The 21536-nt window shown below is 37.4% G+C and overlaps 1 protein-coding gene across 1 annotated transcript in view; it reads left to right on the top strand.

The window, feature by feature from the left end:
• pip4k2a (phosphatidylinositol-5-phosphate 4-kinase type 2 alpha) overlaps positions 1–21195 on the top strand; it is an 81095-nt gene extending 59900 nt beyond the window's left edge. Inside the window, exons 5-10 of the mRNA XM_003222159.3 lie at positions 5624–5770; positions 7771–7809; positions 9893–10006; positions 13340–13580; positions 14067–14170; positions 15318–21195. Coding sequence (XP_003222207.1) covers positions 5624–5770; positions 7771–7809; positions 9893–10006; positions 13340–13580; positions 14067–14170; positions 15318–15398 — 726 coding nt within the window. The 3' untranslated portion in view covers positions 15399–21195. The remainder of the gene's footprint in view (positions 1–5623; positions 5771–7770; positions 7810–9892; positions 10007–13339; positions 13581–14066; positions 14171–15317) is intronic.
• Positions 21196–21536: the final 341 nt, after the last annotated feature.

Here is a 21536-nt window from a genome sequence, read left to right as displayed (position 1 = left end):
TTGCTTTACTTTTCAGTGTACATGAGAACAGTGGAAGTTTTTAAAGAAAGATTTGATCACATACATAGTCTTTGGAGAGGAAAATCCACCACCCCATCCCCATGCACACTTTTACGTGCATTTGTTTATAATACACTAGATTGGGGCCCCGGCGGTGCCCAGGTCATTTGAGAAAGGCATTGTTTGCCCATGTTTGAAATGTAGCTTAGATCCAATGTCAGCTGGGTGGGTGCAGATTAACTGCAACTCCCATATGCAAGTTCCATCATCCACCCTCCTCCAAACAATGCCAGAATGTAGATTGGGTCATGGGTGGTCTGTGTGCCAAGGTGCATTGTTCCATCAAACTTCATGAGGATGTAAAGTGGGCCACATTGCACCTATGTGTCAAGTTTGGTACAATTTTGTCATTCATGGACATCGCAGTGGTCTGTGGGAGGTAAATCAGGTGAGGATACTGCAAATCCCATAATCCTTGGTCCATCCTCCCCCAAACTACTGTAGCATGTGTAGTATGTCCTTTGGGATATGTGTGCCAAGTTTGGTTCAGTTGTGTCATTTGTGGCAATTGCTGTGGTCTCAAGAAATGTATGAAGGTACTGCAAGTCCCATCATCCTTGGCCCATCCTCCCCCAACCGGCACCATGATGTAAAGGGAGTCATGGGGGTTCTGCCTGCCAAGTTTTGTTGAGCTACGTCACTGGTGGGCGTCACAGTCGTCTATGGGAGATGAAGTGATTTAAAGTACCGCAGAGCCCATCATCCGTGGCCCCTCATCCCCCAAACGGCACCAGGACATAAAATGGGTCATGGGGGTTATGTGTGGCAAGCTTGGTCCAGATCCGTCATTCCTGGCGGTCACAGTGGCCTGTGATAGTGGCAGCCAATCAGAAAGTTGGCACATACACCGCCAGCCGCATACAAACACTGACTTTTATTATATAGATAGATTGTGAGGTAATCTCATTTGATGTATCAGTTATGGACATTTTCCAAGCTCAGACTACAACAAGGAAAAACGATGGAAGGGATCTCTTTTCCATTATTTTCTCTGTCTATGCAGTGGTATGTGTTTATGTGTGTGAATAAATTAATGCATACAACTAAATTGTATGTAAAGACTGACATAGCATCATATAAGTTGGGAGAAGTGTATAATGTACTGTTTTACCACTGATCTCTTTTAAATATTTAGATCCAGGGCTATTCAGTAGAACATTAGACTTTCTTCACTTGAAATTTAATTGTTGCTCAAAGAAGGACTTTAATTAATTCCATTAATATGCCTGTCACTGCATAAATTTGCTTTAGTGACACTCTCCTTAGAATACTATTAAAGTGTACTTTACTTTGATGAATCCATGCATAACAAGCGTAATAATTCCTTTCTCCTTATAGCTAATGGGATGGTGCAAAGTAGGGCCTTACTTCATATTTGAAAATAACTGCCGTTTGGGATTTTACCAAAAGCAATTGAAGCTCTTAGTAAACTGTTGAAATAAGCATACATTGATATCTTTTAAAGTATAATATTCTATAATGTATATGTTTTTCAGAAGTTTCTTTTGTTTAAATTATATGTGATACTTTACAGCAGTGGTCAGCACCTGTAAACGCCCCCCCCCTTTTTTTTTATTTTTGCCTGCAACCTCATCAGGTAGTCATAGTCAGCATGAGAGATAATCTGAGGTCTACTATAACAACATTTGAAGAACCACAGTCACCTGATTATTCCAATATTCCAAGATACAAATTGTTATGTTCTTGAAATGGAAACTGCCCTGAAAAGGAAACCTGTAGTGAATGATATGTTACAAATTTGAGTCATCCAAATACTATTTAACATTTGTGTTTTTACTTTGTGCATTGACCTTCTTTAGGTCAAGAGGTAATGAATAAATAAATATGTTTATTTCATTTCTTACTAAACTTAATACACTGAGAGCCAAAGAGTAACTGGTAGACATAAATATTGCTGATTACAGTCCACCTGGTGCCTTTACAATAACTATACTGAGATTGGTTGCAGTATTTAAATTTGCTATAGTACAACCACTTTCACTGTGAAGGAAATCAGATATATTCAATGTCCACTTCATTCAAGAAATGCTTTGCAGATATGGAAGTATTAGAATTGGAAAAAATGCACCACATGGCTGTATAGCAGTGGTTCCCAACCTTTTTTTGACCAGGGACCACTTTGACCAGGAACCACTCTCCAACATCAGTATCAAAAGGGTTACGAATCGGTTTTTGGTTAACTTTAGTTTCGGTTTAGTTGATTCAGAAAACTGCATTGGATAGACCACATTAGCTCTAGTTTCTGATACAGAACATATACCATCCAGTAGCTGCCATCAGCTCGCCTACAGAAAACCATATTTAATAATCTAGAGCTAATGTGATCTATACAATACAATTTTCTGAATCAGCACCCCAAATAACCCCAGGAACAGGACTAAAATAGAAGACACCAAGAAGAAAAAATATTTTGGTTGGGCTGTGTTATTAACCGTAATAGCAACGGTGAGACCATGGACCTTATTTTAGTTCTTGCAGACCACTGGTGGTTGGGAACCACTGCTCTATAGTTAGGTAAACTAATCTGTGTGATTTCTTTGGAAAGGCAGCAGAGTGTGGGGAGAAAGGTTTTTCTGAAGCCCATTCAGAGCAAACAAACTGAGTTTGCAGGAGAAGAAAAAGGAAGATTGGAAAAGATGAAGGACTGACTTGTTGCTTAACAGCAACCCTAATCCTTGCCCCTTTGACATCTTATAGGCAGGTGTCCTCCTTCAATGGGCTTGTGTGGAAGGAGTGTTTCAGAGAGGCAATGCACTGTTGCTCTTTTCAGTAACTTCTTCAAATACCCTGGACTGGTTTCTATATTGCCGCATAATGTACAGACTTGTATGATGTCTGCTGTGAAGTGCAATGACTCTCTAATCCCATTGCTCATCCAGTTCTCTACATCTCATTTTCCCCTCTTGCTCCCCCCCCTCTCCAATTTTGCTTTTAACCCACCCCTTCCCCTTTTTCATCCATTCTTTCAATTACACAGTTGCGAGCTGGTTGAAGAGAAGAGAATCCTTGTTAGACACCTGATCATTCTCAAATGCCAATGACTCATCAATGGTTTCTGCATGTAAAAGATGTGTTCTACCACTGATCTTGGCTGACTAATCTTTTAAATTGGGATTTGGGAAACAGAAAGCATGCAATGATTCTGTTTATCTGAGACTGTAAAAAAATAGATTAAGAAATTTTCAAAAATTAGATTAAGAAATTTTGACTGTCCGATATTTGAAAATAACTACTTATTGCTGTTTTTGAAGTAGATCAGTGACATCTAACTGAAATCAGTCACTCTTTATTAACCTTTAACAAGCAAGGTATTGAAACGGTTAGTGAAGTGTTCATCTTGGTGGAAATAGAAAGAAGATGCAGATGAGTTACAAAATTAACTGAAATTGAAAAATGAGCCCATGCTTTAGAACACCTTTCCCAATCTGTCAGTTCTCCGATGTGTTTTGATCCCACTATTTCAAGGCAACAATTGTAATAGGCTTCATAATCCATGTGGGAAAAGATGTTAGCTTGGAGGAAGGCAGCTTTACAAGGGCAGATAGCCTTTTTGAAAGCCAGTAACATAACACGCTCCCATAAGGTCAAGAGTGACAATGAATGTTATTCCTGTGGTATGGCCTAGGCTTTACTAATGTCCCAATCAACAAGTTAATCACCATAATGATAACTAATTAAATTCCAACAATTGGTATTCAGGATGGTAATTTATTTTTCTTTTTTCTAACAGTTAACATTATTGAATTAATTTGCAAAAAAGTGTTGCAAGCTCTGTAAAAGCCTCATAGGATTAACCCAAATCTGTCTCCATAGCCGCCTCCTGATGTTGTGCTTCTGATCAACAAAGTGTTCAAACTAGAAGTGGCTTTACTATGTTTACATTAGTATTCCTTTTAAATGCAGTCAGTTCACGTAATATGATTTGCTACACTTTGTATTTGATGTAGATTTTTCAAAAGATTATGTCCTAAATCCATTGGCTAGTTCCAAGTAGAGTGAATCCATTGAATCAGATGTTGGTTGTAAATCCCACTAAATCAGTTAGTTGGTCTTTTAGAATAGGAATGGATTTAGCAGTTGGATTAAGGCCTCTGAAACTGATTTTCACTTTTATTTGGTTCTTCGTAACTTGCATCTCAGAACTTTTTCTAATATAAACAAAAATATTTTCCTTAGGAAAATAAACACAGCATATTCCAGCTGTGATTGGGGTGTTATTAAAGCTGGAAGGCATTATCAGTTATCAAATAGTTTCTTTTTCTGTCTTTCTTTCTCAATAGGAATAAAGTTTTAGATGTTTTAGGTATCTCTGCTTGAAACTTACTAAAATGAGAAGTCAGACTGGCATTCTGTTTTAATATTTATGAGTTTGTATGCTAGATATAGGATCGCTCAGCTTTGGGGATTTATATTATGTTGTATTACTGTATATTATATTCCATGTTTATATTAATCAGTGATTGAATGTGCCCTCAATGGAAGACTTTTTGGGGCACTGCATATTGGGGCATTGGGAAGTGGTGACAGGAGTTACAGAATATTCAGAGAGAAGTAGGAGCAACAGGACCCCGAGTGGTTTCTCCAGATGCTCCCTCCTGTGTCTGTCTACTAGTGAAGGATCTTTTTTGAAACCTTAATATGATTCTTTACACAGTTGTGTGGCTATATTCATGATAAGGGCATTGGCATGGGCTGGGTTTTCAGGTGTGTGCCCACAGAACAGATGGTTTTTACTTTCTAGTGACAGTCTCTTGGGGGGTGGTCCTGCTCCTTCTGGAAGGGGAGCAGTCAATAGAAATTGGAGCTGAGAAGTCCTTCTGCCTGCATTGAACACAGCAACATGGGCATGGTCCTCTTTCATGCCTCATAAGTAGTCAGGTGTTATATCAAATAACCGGAGAATGCCTCAGTTCCTTATATTGTTAATAATGCTTAGATGAATCAGTTGAAAAAAAGACTTTGTTACTGGGAAAACACAAACAGAAAACTATTTTGATGCATACTGTGTTATCTACTAGATGAAACAGGTCTTGATATCCATTTTGATAGCTCCCATATATCTGCAGGTGGCAGGCTCCAAGGAGGACATCCTTTTTTGTGAGGGAATGCTGAGATCTTAGAAGTGAAAATACATAGTTTCTACCTGCTGCAAGTGAACTGTGTAATCATGAGATACAGATTTGAGGTGAGAACTAGTAGATGAGGGAATTGGTAGGTTATGTGGGCTCTGGATTTTCATGAGAAACAAGCAGTAGCAGAACACTCTGAAGAGATTCCAAATCAAATGGAAAAGATTCACTTTTGTTTCATACATCTCACATTTGTTTTGATCGACTTTTCAAATTATGCACTATGGCCCAAGTGAGTGCTCTTAAAAAGTTTTTCTCAGTGTTTGCTGACAATGTAATTTTTCATAATGTTCCTGAATCTTTATCTGTAATGTTCTTATATCTACAACTCATAGCTTTACAAAATGTATCAGAACAATCTATTAAAGTTTTAATATTGCTTCCTTTTTTTTTTTTTTACAAAAATTGCTTAGTTTATAGTGGAGTGTCATGGCAACACACTACTTCCTCAGTTTTTGGGCATGTACCGGCTTACCGTTGATGGAGTTGAAGTATACATGATTGTTACAAGAAATGTATTCAGCCATCGTTTGTCTGTTTATAGAAAATATGACTTAAAGGTGAGCAACATCTTCTGTTTATGGACATTGTTTTAATTGTTTTTAAATGATAAAACATTATGTTAAATTATTTGCATGCCAAAATTTAGCTATTACAGCATGTTAGAAAAAAACCCTAACCAAACAATTTTGCTAAGTTGTAATAACTAAAATAGAATTTGTGCCTTATCTAATTCAAAAACCTTTTAGGGAAAGACATGGTAATTGGAGTGGCATTATAAAGGAAGTGGCTTAGCAGTATGCTAGCTAAAAGTAGATAAATGGTAATGGTTATAGTCAAAGCCATTTGAGGGTGAAGAAAAAATAGAGAAGCTCTCATGCATTTTGCAAGTTGCTAGAACTTTTCCTGCATGCAGATTTTGTGGTAATGAGGAGAACAATGTTAAAGGGTTAAGCTAGGGTCTTGTATCACCTTGACCAAACAAAGACTTACTTAGTTAATGTTAGCTAGAAAACCCATAGCTAGCAACTTCTGTGTATGTTACTCCTTAGTAGTCTATCTCCTGTCCTCACATAGAATATTGAGTATAATGCAGTATTATTCCTTATCAGTATGTGTACTTTCATGGACAAAATACACAATGTAATGCTGAAAAATGTACCATACATTTCATTGGATTTAGTGAAAAGGTGAGGAAGACACACTACAGTGCTTGGTGGTTAGGGATCCATTTACTGTATTTGTATTCTGTTTTACCACAATGTTTTTGAGATGATTCACCTCTCAAAAACATTCAAACATCAAGGCAAAGCAATAAATGAAACCAGCAAAATAAAATAGCAGATTATTAAAACAAAAGCCAGAGCAGATATTTTTAATGCTAGTCACATTACAAAATACCAAACCGAATGGAAATCCTGAGCAAATACAACTGTCTTATTTGATGACTTAATGCAACAGTATATTTCAGTTAAGAACTTAAGGAAAGAGTACAAAGTCTGGTCACCACTTGGAGGATTTAAGAATTATTTTAAAATGTCCCCACCCCCCAAGATGACAAGCAGATTTGTATGAAAGCAAACAGGCCAAACGCAGATTCTGCTTTTGTATTGTGTCTAAACCTGCATGGAAAACTAGTGAAGCTGTCTTAAAATCACTAAGGCCTAATCTACACTGACTGCTTAATGCAGTTTCAAGCTGGTATTGAACAAATTGGTTTCACTGTTCAGATAATTACAAAGGAAATCCTGGAACGAATTTGAGACATGTATAGTGATTACACAAACCACAGAGCACAGCTGCACCTTAAAGGCATTCTTTATAGTATTCATAATTTGGTTTTCTCATGTTGCTTTCCCAGACCCCTTAAATACATTTTTGTATGAGAAAATTTAGTTCATCGCAGGCTTATTTTGCTTAGTGGATACTCCTCCATTCCATAGAGCAAACAATTTTTTGCAATTCAAGGTTTCAACCTTTTTTCAGATATGACATGGAGAGAACTCATTCAAACCGCCCCCTTCTCCCATTGCAACCAAGCTGTTTGGATTCTAGGCAACACAGCTAATAAATAATCTACTTTGCATCTTTGTATAATCTTGCTAATTATCACTAGATTGATTACTGTACTGTAATTATAATATATAGGGACAGAACGGTTTTGATGGCAGTTTTCCTTACAGATTTCGTTTTACATTATTAGTGAAGATTTCTCCAGAGATTTATAGTACAATTAAAGATGGTAATAGTAGGACAATGAGAATCTAAACCTCCATAGAGAAAGTAGCCTTCTGTGACTTTTGGTTCATTGAGCTGCTGCCGAGATGCTTTAATGAAGTGCTTTTAACAGTCTACCACTTTTATGACAGAATATTTGAACTGTATTGTGATGTTATGATATTGCTTGTATGGCATAGTGTGCTCCTGAGTTTGCATAATTTTATGTTACGCTTGTGGGGAAACCTTACCATGAACGGAATGAAATAATTCTACAGTAAATAACATCTGTGCCCTTAAGCCTTATTCCCAGTGGCATTTCTAATACAAATTTCTGTTTCAGGGCTCTACGGTAGCGAGAGAAGCCAGTGACAAAGAAAAGGTACTGCAAGTTTGTATTTATGTTGTTGCTCAGTAATCTAACTTGATTTTTTATGGTAAATTGTGTGCTTTTGTCTTCAGTTAAAATCTTAATTGATATTGTAGAGATTTACACTATGCCCACTGAATCAGGGAGTAAGCTTAATTGAACTCAGGCCATGAGGCAAAGATGCAAGATGGTAGATCTCAGCTTGTGTGACTAAATTTCAACCTGTTTTACTCATTTTGTATTTTTAATATTTCATAAGCCCCCCTAGACATTTATTAATGGGCAAGGTATACCTTGAATGTATAGATAAAATATCATATTTGATACCACCAATTAAAACATTGGAAAAATTATTGCTAAATACCTAAACCTAATAACTTTCTTTTATTAATATTAATCAAAATTATGTTATTTTGATGGGAAAATTCACAAATTATTGTCTTAAAATATTCTGCAGTTCTGTGGATAGAATTTCCAATTCTAAAGTATCACCTTGATACACAGAGTATGGGCTCCTCCAAAGGTAAAGTGATTTTCTGTTCATAGAAGAGCTTGTTCAACTTTCCATATTCTGCCACTTACCACTTGTTGGACTACAGTTTCTGTCATCCCAAAACAGAACAGCCAGTTGTCAATCTGGTTGGAGATTATGGGCATTGTGTTAGAGACTGGTGAAATAAAACATTGTGGAAGTAAAGTGAAATTAAATCCAAAGTTGCCAAACTACTTGTATAAGCTGAAATCTGATGATGACTTTATGCACACTGTCCCATAACAATTATTGTACAACTTGTGGATCTTTGGGGTTGAAACAGTCTTGTTATGTTTTCATTTTGCATATTCAACAATGGTGGCATAGATATTTTAATTTCTATGGAAGAGCAACGTTCAAAAGTTGTGAAATTCTGACAGCTGCTGCTTTGCATTTCCTTTGTTTAACATCTCCACAAGATATATATTCAAGCTGCATAGCTTCTAATTCATCATTACTTATCTAGATATAGCCCTCTTCCTCTGCCTCCATGTTAATATTTTGACTTTTTCATGTCATGATTTTACAGAACCTCTTGTACAGAGAGGTGTGGAGTTTTCTGTCCTGCCATAATATCAATCACTCCAGGAAATGTTCATTTAGTTCCATTTTATATGAAACTTTTTATTGGTAGGTTTAATTCAGTGTTATATCTAAGATCTCCTAATTCCTAGAAATTCACTTTGGACTTCTCAATGATGAGATAAATAGTAGGGAGGCTACATTCTTCTGATGCAATTATCAGACTTGCTCTTAACATGGCTGAAACTGGAAGTGACATTCCTTCATTTTTGTTTAGCTGCAAAATGACTTTTCCCCCCAAGTTCGGTGGAGTCTTAGGAAGCAGAGTACTCAAAATGTCTGGTTTTTGTGATAGTTTGGATAGTTTGTACCAATCTGTCTAAACAATAATCTGAAACTAGTTTTTTTAAAGGGGGGGGGACAAGGAGTTGGTTGAGAAGCCTACAGAGGATTTCGGGAGGCAAGGAACAAGGGCTGGGGACCACATTTTGCTTACTTCTGATCTAATCAAAGTGGAAATGTATCTGGACAGGACCTCTTGAATATGTTTTGCTTACAGAGTATTTTGATGGCATTGCAACCTAAAATCTGTTAAACTGCTACTTATTGGTATCTGTCATGCAGTAGAAATCCTATTTTTAGAGTTCTGCTTCAACTGAATGAGTTTTATCTTTCTGCAAATGCCCGTGATGTGATAAGTAAAACATTGGCCTTGCTGATCAGCAACGTATTTCCTTTTTTTTTTTAAACCAATTACTCCAACGGTTTGATGCAATGATGAAGTTAAAGTTTAGATCTCATTAAGAAAGGGAAATGGGATGCAAATAATGTGTGTGAATTCACTTTAGAATTGTTACCAGTATACTTCGGTGTCATAGCTTATTCATGCCCCCTTGTGGCTATTATTTTGGTTTTTGGTAGCACTAGATATTTAGTTACACTAAAGATCATACTATCTTTTATTCATTCAGCATGCTGGTTTAATAACATTTGTTGTTTTAGGAAGGTTTTCATGGGTTAGCTTTTATCTTTTTATCTTAGGCCAAAGAACTGCCAACATTCAAAGACAATGATTTTATCAACAATGGTCAAAAGATTTATATTGATGAAGCCAACAAAAAGATGTTCCTCGAAAAGCTTAAAAAGGATGTGGAGGTAAGAACACTATCTGACCAACTCAGGTGCCACTTCCTAGACACTTTACCAATTAAGACCAAGATTTTAATTCCTGCTTAGCCATAAGAACCTATTGGTTCATCTTGGACAAGTCACACTTTCTTGACAGAAGAGGAAGGCAGAGGCAAACCTCTTCTGAATAAATCTTGCTAAGAAAAGCTATGATGGGGGTCAGCAAAATTTAGGAGTATGGCACATAACAGTGAGACAGGATGAGACTTGGGCATCCCTCTTTCTTGGCACAGTAAACTAGTATAAAAAGAAAAAGAACTTAAAGTGTAGTTTTGAAGTACAGGTGCATATGCTTCTGTCTAACATTTCTAACAAAATTCTCTGCATGGATTGTACTGTTAAAACAAGGAATATAAAGCAGCTGGCTGACCATGAATGCTGTTTTGTATGGCAGGGCTATGCATTCTGATACAAATCCTGCTCTGTGAATCATTTCTTCTGAATGTAGAGTTTTTTCACCATGCTTTTGTCTAGTTGGTGGATCCCAAGGTTCTATAAGCACAAGAACAGAAGGAAAATACTAGCTTATTAATTTTCTGCATCCATCACAACGACGTGGCTGGATAGTTTAGGCAAACTTCGGCCCTCCTTCCACAATTCCTAACAGCCGGTTTGATTGAACTAGCTGTTAGGTGTGTATGTAGAAAACGTTACTTTTTTGAACTACCAGTCCCAGAATCCCTCACCAACTTGGCCATTGAGTTCAGCCAGTGTTCACCATCATCCATTCGATTCCAGTTTGTGTTGTTTCCTTAAATTCAACACAACATAGCCTATTTCAAACAGAATTAGTGTAGATTATTTACCTATTTTGACTTCACAACAATGCTGTGAGATGAGTGAGATTGAGAACAGTGACTGGCCGAAAGCTATCAAGTATGAAATTGTGGAGGAAAAATAATTTGCTGTCATCTTCTGATCCACCTTGTATAGTAAAATGTCTCTACCTTCTAATGACAAAGAAATAACTATATGCTATCATCCCCAGGTCAAATTATCCTGTGTCATAAAACCTGTCCAGGCTCCAGCTGCCGCCGCTGCCACCTGCCCTCACTCTCTCACCCTTCCTCCCTCCCTCATTCGCTCACTGACCAGGCGGAGCAGTGTGGGGTGGGTAAATAAATAAATAAACAAATAATTTCCCCACGAAACAGCGCGTCCATGATAAGCGAACAGCAAAGTAGCGGGGGAACACTGTGTGTGTGTGTGTGTGTGTGTGTGTATATATATATAAGCTTTGGATAAAATAGGAACTGGTTAACACCCTTGGTGTTGCTTTTGCTGTCTATGTCCCTGTTCAGAAGATTTCTCCTCACTTTCTGTGATAATTGGATTTTGGAAAAATTTGGCTTGTGAAAACAAGGATTGGTGATAAAGCTTCAGTGGAGATGCCTTTTCCCCATGATAATTCTTTCAGAGGCAAATGTCCTTTCCTAGGGTAGATTTCTATCACCTTCTGATGTTTCACCCCCATTCTTAACAGAGTTGTTTGTAAGTCAGATGTTTACAACTTGGGGAGTCCCTGTACTTGGCCATTTTTCTCTAAGTTATGGGTCAAAAAGTGTTTTTGCTGTTTAAGCTCTTGGAAGGTCAGTCATATAATTGTGTTTGGAGAGACTTGTGTGATATTGATTAACATTCATACAGAAGTACCATTAAATTTGTATGTAGCCAATTATAGTGAAGTGGCTTGGCATCACTTGCTGATAATGGAAAGTTAGAACAGCATCAATCTTTTATCTTTCAATATTCATTTTACTGTTTTGCTTGATGGCTGATATATTAGACACTGAAAGAAGGAGCTCTGCTTATGTTTATCTGTTAGATATTATTTGGATTTGTGTATCTGTTAAAATATATATCAGTTACATTATTTGGTTACTATTTATAACAATAGTTATCTGGTGTTTTCTTCTGTTTAAATGAACTCCTTTGGAAAATTTGGACTTATTTTATGGAGCAGGTTGATTACTCAGTTTGGCTTCCAGTTACATGGAATTGGAGAATGTCTGGTCAACTCAGTGTGATTTCATGGAGATCTTGAAACTGTTCTTTGAATGTACAGATAGCACATATGCTGGTATTGATTCAGTTACGCTGCTTCTGCATTGTGTCAAGAAAGATCTGAGCAAGGTAGATTTCATAATCACATTGTTTGATATTATCTATACACACACACACATACCTCTAGGAGAGGGGAAGAGATATTGCATAATGGAAAGGACCTTTTTAACCTTTTCCCTGATACTATTCAAAGTGAGGTCTTTCACCAATAGGATAATATTCAAAGTACCATATTTACCTGAATCTAAAGCACATCTTTTTTGGCTTAATTGCTTAGCCAAATTTGAGATGTGCGTTAGATTCTGTGGTGCATTACAGTCGCATCCCAAAATGTGCTTTTGCCCCATCATCATGGTGAGACTAGAGAAGTCGCCAGTCTCCGCATGATGGTGGAGCAGGAGCTTCCCTTCCCAAGCCTTTCTCGTTCATCTCCCAGAAACTGTTGCCCAAGGGGGGCTCACAAAGTTATTTTTTCCAACTCCTTCCCCTGAAATATAACTTACCATTGAGGGTCACCCTTTCAGACATTACCTAGCACTGACCTTGCTTAGTTTCCAAGATTAGATAGGACTTTCCTGTCCCACTTTGAAACCTGATCCCCAGGTGTTTTGGCCTATGGCTCCCAGAAATCCCAGCCAGTTTACCAGCTGTTAGAATTTTTGGGAGTTGAAGGCCAAAACATCTGGGGACCCACACGTTGAGAACCACTTCTCTAGTTAGTTCCCTTAACTTTCTCTCAATGCTGTTGTCCAGGAATTGATAGTGCCATTTTGGTTCCCAATGCTAGGGCTCCATTTAGTCATTGTGATTAATCTGTATCCTTCATGGCTGTTATTGTTATGTGGCATCAGGTTGACTCCAACTTATGATGATCCTATCATGACGATTTTCTTGGCAAGATTTATTCAGAGGAGATTTGTCATTGCCTTCCTTTTAGGTCGAATGTGACTTTCCGAAGGTGACTCAGTGGTTTTTCATGGCTGAGCATGGATTCAAACCATGGACTCGTGAGGTCCTGGTCCAATATTCAAATCCACTATCTTAAATGGCTTTGCCTTGATCTTATTTACCTCTTAAGATCCACATAAACTTATAACAATTTCCACGTATCTATCAAAGGCTGCTTTAAGTCAGTTATCTTCAAAAGTAATGCTTGTCTTTGCCAACTGAATGTTAGATTCTCTCTACATTTTCCATTGTCCCATAGTAACTTAACCTCTCATTATTGCCATTTAGTTCCTTGCTCAGTTAAAACTTATGGACTACAGCTTGTTGGTTGGGATTCACGATGTTGAGAAAGCGGAACAGGAAGAAGTAGAATGTGAAGAGAACGAGGAGGATGAAGGTGAAAGTGATGGGACTCACCCAGTTGGAACACCTCCTGATAGTCCAGGAAATACACTGAACAGCTTGCAGCCTTTAGCTCCTGGGGAATTTGATCCAACCATTGATGTTTATGGAATAAAATGCCATGACAGTAAGTGATACTTGCTATAAATATTTAGTTGTGGAAGACTTTTTGTCGCTAGGGTTTTAAAAAAGAGAGAGTTATAGATGCTGCACTATATCAATCACTCAACAGAGACAGACTTTTAAGTACTTCTCCTTAACAGCTAAAATTGAATACAGGATTTATTCTCCTGTTACTTGGGTCTACTGCTTTAATATTATGTAATTGTTAGTTGTTTTCTAAGAGGTTTCATATACAAGCACCCAGTGTTGCCTTAGTTCTCTTAACATTGCTACATGTTTTGGAAAATATATTTAAACTTTATAGTATCAGAAATTTTGTGTTACATTCTATAAGTTAGAAATTTTTGAACGTTTTGGAATTTCTGGGGACAAAAGCAATCTACGTCCACCAGTTTGTTATCTTAATGTATTCCCATTTACTTCTATAAATGTGTCTGATCTTCTAGACATAACATATGTACAGTTTTAGTTACATGTTTGTCCCCCACAGATGCGCCTAGAAAGGAAGTATATTTTATGGCCATCATTGACATTCTTACCCATTACGATGCAAAAAAGAAAGCTGCGCATGCTGCAAAAACTGTCAAACATGGCGTGAGTATCACCAATTGGAACATTCCACATCTGCTAAATACTTTAAGCAACCACCATTATGTATGGTGGTCCAAGAGGAGTGAGGACCTGTGGTTGTACAGTGTTCCCTCACTACTTTGCGGTTCACTTTCTGTGGATTCGCTATTTCGCAGTTTTTTAAAAGACTATTATAAATCATAAAAAGTTACAATTTACAGCCTAAGGAAGGGAGGGAGGAGAACCCAAAGGGAGAGAAAAGGAGCCCAAGCAGCAACGGGAGGAGAAGGAGGCAATTTGGTTGATAAAGACTTAAAATACTGTATAACTACTAAAATAACGGATAAATATTAAAATATAATGTCCTTACTTCGCGGATTTTCACTTATTGTGGGTGGTCCTGGAACCTAACATCCGCGATAAGTGAGGGAACACTGTATATGTGGAGATTCCCTGTTTGTCTCAAAAGCAGTTGTCAGTGAAACTCAATTAAATCTTTATTGCTGAAAGAAGAGAATATTTGCATCCCATGCATTTTATTTATCCAAAGCTATCCACTTCCATTGAAGCTGTTATTTGTCTGCTAACTTAGGAAAACATAAAGATACAAATTCTCTAAAGACATCTCCTCTAATTTGTGCTTGAAAGAACCCTTGAAAGCAATCTGTACAATTATTGCCTGCGGTCCTGTTTACTGGAGAGTAATTGGATCAAGTTTCTTAATTATTTGACTGTCAGCCATTTGTGACTCTAACACAAGAGAGTGCAGATGGTGACACGTATTTATTTACAAAGTGTTTTTACCAAGAGAATTATGAACACAAGTGGAAAGATGGAGGAGGTGAGAATGGCTTGGAGAGATGGGTAAAGCTGAGGGGTGACATCTTGAACATCATTACTTTTGAGGAGGGCACTGGGCAACCCTAGGGTATCCCGTTTTGAGGACTGTTGAGAGAAGAAGGTGTGTGTTTTTTGAATTACCCTATTAGTTTTCACATTGTTACTGTTTGCTAATCCTCCTCAACAATTTCTCAGTCTTCTTCACACTTTTGCTGAAGCATGTTTTTGCTTGCAAGAGCTCGACTACAATAATCAGCTGCTGAAAAAAGCCACAGATTTCCCCATGTCTTACCTTCTCCTCTTCTCCCTCCCCATTGTTCTTGCTTTGCAGGCTGGTGCGGAAATTTCAACAGTTAACCCCGAACAGTATTCAAAGCGGTTCTTGGACTTTATTGCCAACATTTTGACGTAACCTAATGTTCCACTGGACAGATACGAGGTCTGGGAACAGCAGCAATGGCTACCAGTGTGTAAGGGATAAAAGCTTCTTTTAAAAGGAACTCTCAAGTGCTATCTTGCAGAAGGCAGCCCCCTTGTTTACATCTGCTGGCAAAGATGACTGACTGGGGTGAAATATTCGCTTTTAAACAGCTGCCTGATTATGCCCAGCATAGTTCTAGCTATTTCTGATGCGCGCACGTGTGTGTGTGAGTGTGTGTGCGTGTATGAGTGTGCAAAAACAAATATAAATTAATATTAACTAAAATAGTTCAGCTTCTTACTCGGTGTGCATTGCAAGAACGACACTCCGTGGATACTAGCAGAGATGGAACGAATGGACAAAGGAGTTGGGGTGGGAGGGAGGGAAGGGAAGGGGGGGAGGAATGTGTGCATGTTAAGCTCAACAACAACAACAACATTGGTATCAAAACTAAACTGTGGATCAGTTTATTTTTTGAGCCGAGAGGTGCAACACAGTATTGGTGGCAATGATGACTATGACCTTTCTGCACAGGTTACACTTAACAATCCTGCATGCTGACTCTCCTTAAGAATAGCTCCATGTGTTGGAAGCGGTCCTGTTGGCAACACTTAGATTTTAATTTTGTTAAATTGGCCTATCACAACAGGAAACAGTCTTCCAGGAATTGAGAGGTTTGGCTCTAGTTTTACTACAGTCTAAATGCCATAATCATGCTGGGTTTTCTTTGCCAAGGATAAACATATTCTGGGGGTGGGAGCTGGAAAAAATGAGGTTTCACTGTTTTAGTACATGAAGATTTCACACTGTATGTTTATCAAATAGGAACTAACTATGCTATAAAGGAAATCAGATGGGTTTTTAGGAGAAATGCATTGTTTTGGGCAATAATAGTGTTTTCACCTCATGAACAAAGGAATAGGAAAGTCTGTTCACTTCTAATTGATCAAAAACCGAGAAAAAGGTTTTAAATGCTTACATGTGCTGTTTTTAATATTCTATTAAAGTACTCCTTTTTTAAGCCCTAAATTTTACTGTTTACATTACTAGGAAGACAGGGATGCTTTTGAGGCTGTGTGCAGTATGTGAATCTGAAGTTTACATGTAAAGTTATTTTGCAGTACAAGATGAAGTAATATCTTGAGATGTAATATGCAGCAATGTACCCAGGTGGATGCTTCACTCACTTCCATGATAGATTTTACAATTAATGATGGCAGGTTGTTTGAGGTATTATTTTAAAAGTGGCATTTTTATTACTTCTGTGAGAATAATCAGCTTTGTCTTTTCTCCGAATCATGTTGTTTGATTGCTTTAAAGTTTGCTGTCACTTGTAACTTGTTTTAAACACTCTGACCTTGGGAAAAGTTCCAAAACTTCAGTAAATACCTAATTAGATGTATACATAGATATATATGGTTAAAATTATGTTCTCTACTTACACACTGTGCTAAAATTGTGCCTTTTAGTAATTCTTTGGTGAAACAGACATTCGTAGGCAACTCATAACAACAAAAACTCCACTCTCCCTCTGCAACCTAAAACTTTTCCCAAGAGTGCCAGGTTGCCTTCTCTTGTAACATAATGCCAGGACTGTTCAGAATCTAGCTGCATATAATGCATTGACTCCAGCCAATTCTGATAAAACAGCAGCTAATCTTGAATGGCCAAAGGCAATACCACCCTTGTTGTTTTTTTAAAGATTTTAACATATCTAAGTGGGTTTTATTTTCTCACCAAAGATGATGAAATTTTAAGGGGTTAATTAATGAGAATTAAGTATTACATTCTCAATTTTAGTTTTAGGTCAACCTAAAAAATCTTTGACATTTTAAGGCCTCTAGGAATGCAGATGGATGTTGAGGTTTTCAGATGGCCTTCCAAACCATCCATCCTTGGCCATTTTACCCGAAATTGGAAGCGCTCATTATTGAGGAAAAGATCGCTTTGAACCTTCTTTGGGAAAGGGTTATAGCTCAGTGATAAAAGGGACATGCTTTATATGTAGCAGAATTCGGGCTCTATCACTAGCATCTCTTGATAGGGCTGGAAAAATCTTGCCTGAGACCATGCAGAACAATTACCAGTCGGTGTAGACCAGGCATGGACAAACTTTGGCCCTCCATGTGTTTTGGGGGCTGTTAGTAATTGTATGAGTTGAAGTCCAAAACATCTGGAGGGCCAAAGTTTGCCCTTGCCTGATGTAGTCAGTACTGAGCAAGAGAGACTAATGTCTAACTTTGTGCAAGACAGCTTTCTCTATTTTACTCATCCATAGCACTTCTGCTGCTACCTCTCATTCACTTCTGCAGCCCTGGCTCACTTCCCAACTAGCTATACACTATTCATGACTATGTGAGAGAAGAAGCGTCGGCCACATTAGGTTCCCACCAACTTGTTCTCCTTCTTCCTTGATATGTTTATAAACGTCCAAAATTGATTGATGACTGTGTTGCACAGTGATCATGCAGCTCCACTATTTTTTAATGTTATGTCAACTATTTTGAATGTGGATGGTATTTTAATTTCCTTAAGGAATTTGCTTTGTTCCACATCTAAGAATAGCTGCAGCTTCCATCCTAAGTTTTGGTGGTCCATTATGGGACATAATACCGAAAATTGTACCCATCAATTTGGATGTGTTACAGAAATAACACATTTCAGCGTAAGTCAAGGAAGAATTGTCAATCATTGTTTTATGGTTCCTTGTTGAATTACATTACATTTGTATATGTGTACTCTTCCCACATATACACATTCACCAAATGTTTTTCATTTTCTTTAACCTGAATATCTTCTTAAATGCACCCCACACTTTTGTGGAGGAGGCCACACTGGATGTTCGTAGAGCTCCATCTGTCTCCCAGCCAATGTGCATAGGAAAGATGCTTCACCAATTAAATTTCCATCTCATTTCTCACTTGAACTGGTACAGTTAGATATATTGTATACTGTATACTTCCCTGGGCTGTCACCACAAATTCTACCATCTGTGACTTTCAGGATTAAAAATTAACTTTATAATAAAAAAAACCTTAATTTCTATTGTTTTGCTAAATGTGTTGCTTCACTTCTAATGTTAGTCCACATAATAAAATTCTCACAGCTGTAATCATATATTGAAGAATTTGTCCATATTTCTTGCCCATTTGTGCTTTTACCATTCCCAACAAATAACATTCTAGTCTTTTTTTAATGAAAATTTTTAATGTCCTCTATCATCATATATATTTCAGTCCAGTATTTCTGTGCTTCATTGCATGTCCACCACATATGAAAATTGTTTCCTATTGTCACTCAGGAGCCTGGTTGATCACTGTGCAAACAGTCGTCATTTTGCTTTCAACAAAGTTAGTAGCTGCTGTATGGTTTCCTTACATTTTTCATTATTTTTTTGTCTTTGTCTTTTTTAAGTTCTTTAACCACATATATTCATCCTCCAGTTACTTCTGCATCTAAATTTGGGTTGGGTTTTCTGCCAACTCTTCTTTCTGATTCTGTTACGCACATTTAGAGATAACCACTGTCTATATCTTGTGAAGCTTGCTGTAATATTGAGGTCTACATTTCTTTTCCCACTAAACTGTTTCCCTTATATCTTTGTCTACATTGCTAGCATAGCTTGGTCACCATACCAGGGAGCTTCTTGGCTCGTCTCTCTAGATTCCATTTACTGGGGTTTGGAAATATGGTTTTGTTTAGTCTCAGACATTCATTTCTAATGAATTTTCCCCTTATAGGCGTCCTTATCCATCTGATGATTTATTTATTCATTCATTCTCTTTGTTTCCAGTCCATATTGTGATATCATTATTAGGACACAAATTGTTTTGTATGAACATTTGAGGCACCCCTCATTATCGTTTCACCTTCCTTTTTTTAATAAGTGTGCCTACTTGACTGGTTTAATAAAAGTATTGCCAGAATATGGACTGGCATATTTATTGTTTGGTTTAATACAGCATCCTTTGCATTTTTTTTCCATTTCCAATCTATTGCTGAAAGTTGCTTTGTGTCTTTGCCATCTGCTCACCATTCATCAGCTGCACCCTCTCTAGAAACAGTGTCCTTTTAAAACTTAGGCTACTTGTTTTATGATTCTCTGCTGGGGCTAACTTGTTTTCCTAAAATGTGCAAGCAGTCTCCCACAGAATGTGCAGATTCCTCATATTTGAATTCATCTTCATTCAGTCTTTCCCTCAAATTGGATAATATTATCTGCCCATGTGCTCCACCAAACAGTCAAATCAGTAACTTGATCAGAAGAGAGTTTTGGACATAATAATAATAATAATAATAATAATAATAATAATAATAATAATAATAATAATAATAATAATAATATACAAAGGGTTCTTCACACAACAAAATCTTATTCTCAGTTTTTGTGAGTTGCAGTTTGTCTGTGGCACAGCACAATAATTACACTAATTTGTTCTCCACAACTTGAGGTCTTCTATTCTGGCTTCACGGGGTTGCTTATATTCAGTTGCATTGGTTTATATTCTTTTATTACTGCTTGTACCAACACGCTTATCATTTTCAACAAAGATACACAATTTATTGTCATAGGTCACAGTTGTCCCATTAATACAGACTTGCCTTTCTCAGGGTAGCGTACCCTGTTCCCAGTCCTATTCTCACAATTTTATTAAGACACAGACGTGAAAAGCGTATTGCAAGTCTCACCACTATTAATGTTCAGATCCATATTGAATAGATAATGAGACTGGCATTCACTTGGGAAGGGGTGGCTCCCTAGATTCCTCCTTGGATAATGCAGTTTTTTAATGCACCTTTTCATTGGCATTCACTCATGTTGGTAATCCAAGCATGGGTTTATGTTCCTTATGTTATGGTTTCATAATTGCCAGAAAGTCATACCCAGCCAATAGTCCATAAATATATTGTAGAATGCCATATCTAATGTGTTTACTTTCTAATAAGTTGACTATAATTTCATAAGGGAACAAATGAGAACCCCTGTGACGGGTTGTGATAAGCCCAAATGAGATTTGGTGTCCTACCAGGGCACTCCAAGCATTCTGTGGGTGGATCAAACTGGATGACTGGGCCTTGGCTACCCTTCTTTGCCAACCATTGAGAACAAGTGGGTCCATATTTCTACCAGCACATCTGTTAGTCTGTGTAACAGGATTGTTAGAGGTCAGGATTGAGATGTACCTCTGGTCTATCAGGCACAACTTGTACATTAGAATTATTGCTCTACAGGTGAGGTATACACCTGGGTTTTTCTAACAATCCCAGATAGATGCCTTGTTCCTGTGTGTGTCTCTAGTCTCCTTCCAGGATCCCAACTTACTCCCAATCCTGTTACTGTGTGGCCCTTCTAGTGATGTTAACAGTACTGTAATGTATGTGTATAACTCTGTGTATTTATGTATTTAAGTTGATAAGTGTGGCTTGGTTTTCCTATTTTTGTCCCCTTCATACACGCACACCCATTCTCTTTGACACCACATGAATGTTTTATTTTTTACTATACACAGTGGCTTCTAAGGTGTATCATGGGACTGAAAAGATACTACCAGGAAACTTAAGAGGTACATAATGTTACATTTTAAAAAGGTAATATTCCAATGTGGCCAATTAACATATGCTTTTTAATGAAGTAATTACAAAGCCTTTTTGTCTGTAACAATCTTTGGCACTTATTACTGTTAAATTGTTTGAAGAAGGTGAGGAAGTTTCACATTGTATCGCCTAGTTCTAAAAACACTCCAGACATAAGGCTTTATAAAATAAAGCACTTTGACTTGCTAGGAAAGCCTTTGTCCTTTTTGTCTCTCGTATGCGTTCAGTCACATTTGCAGGCAAATGTTGGTTACCTCATTAACATTTAGTATGCATTTCAACATCAGAATCACTAGGCTGCCTTTATTAAATATCCCATCTTGAGTCCAGATGTCTGTATTCATTTTTTACACGTTTCCAGGGAATGAAATAATGTTTGATACAAACTTGAGACACTCCACTATCACCACAGATTCCTGAAGAAAGGCCTGATTTTATATTATATTTATATATTTGTATTATATTCAACTATAATATGGAGCCTTTTGTTTTACTAAGTAACAAAAATCCATGCATTAATAATCTATGGGATGC

Source organism: Anolis carolinensis, chromosome 6 (genome assembly GCF_035594765.1).
Source record: "Anolis carolinensis isolate JA03-04 chromosome 6, rAnoCar3.1.pri, whole genome shotgun sequence".
NCBI lineage: Eukaryota > Metazoa > Chordata > Lepidosauria > Squamata > Dactyloidae > Anolis > Anolis carolinensis.
The sequence above is the reverse complement of the archived record's forward strand: the minus strand, read 5'-3'. Positions and strand labels throughout refer to the sequence as shown.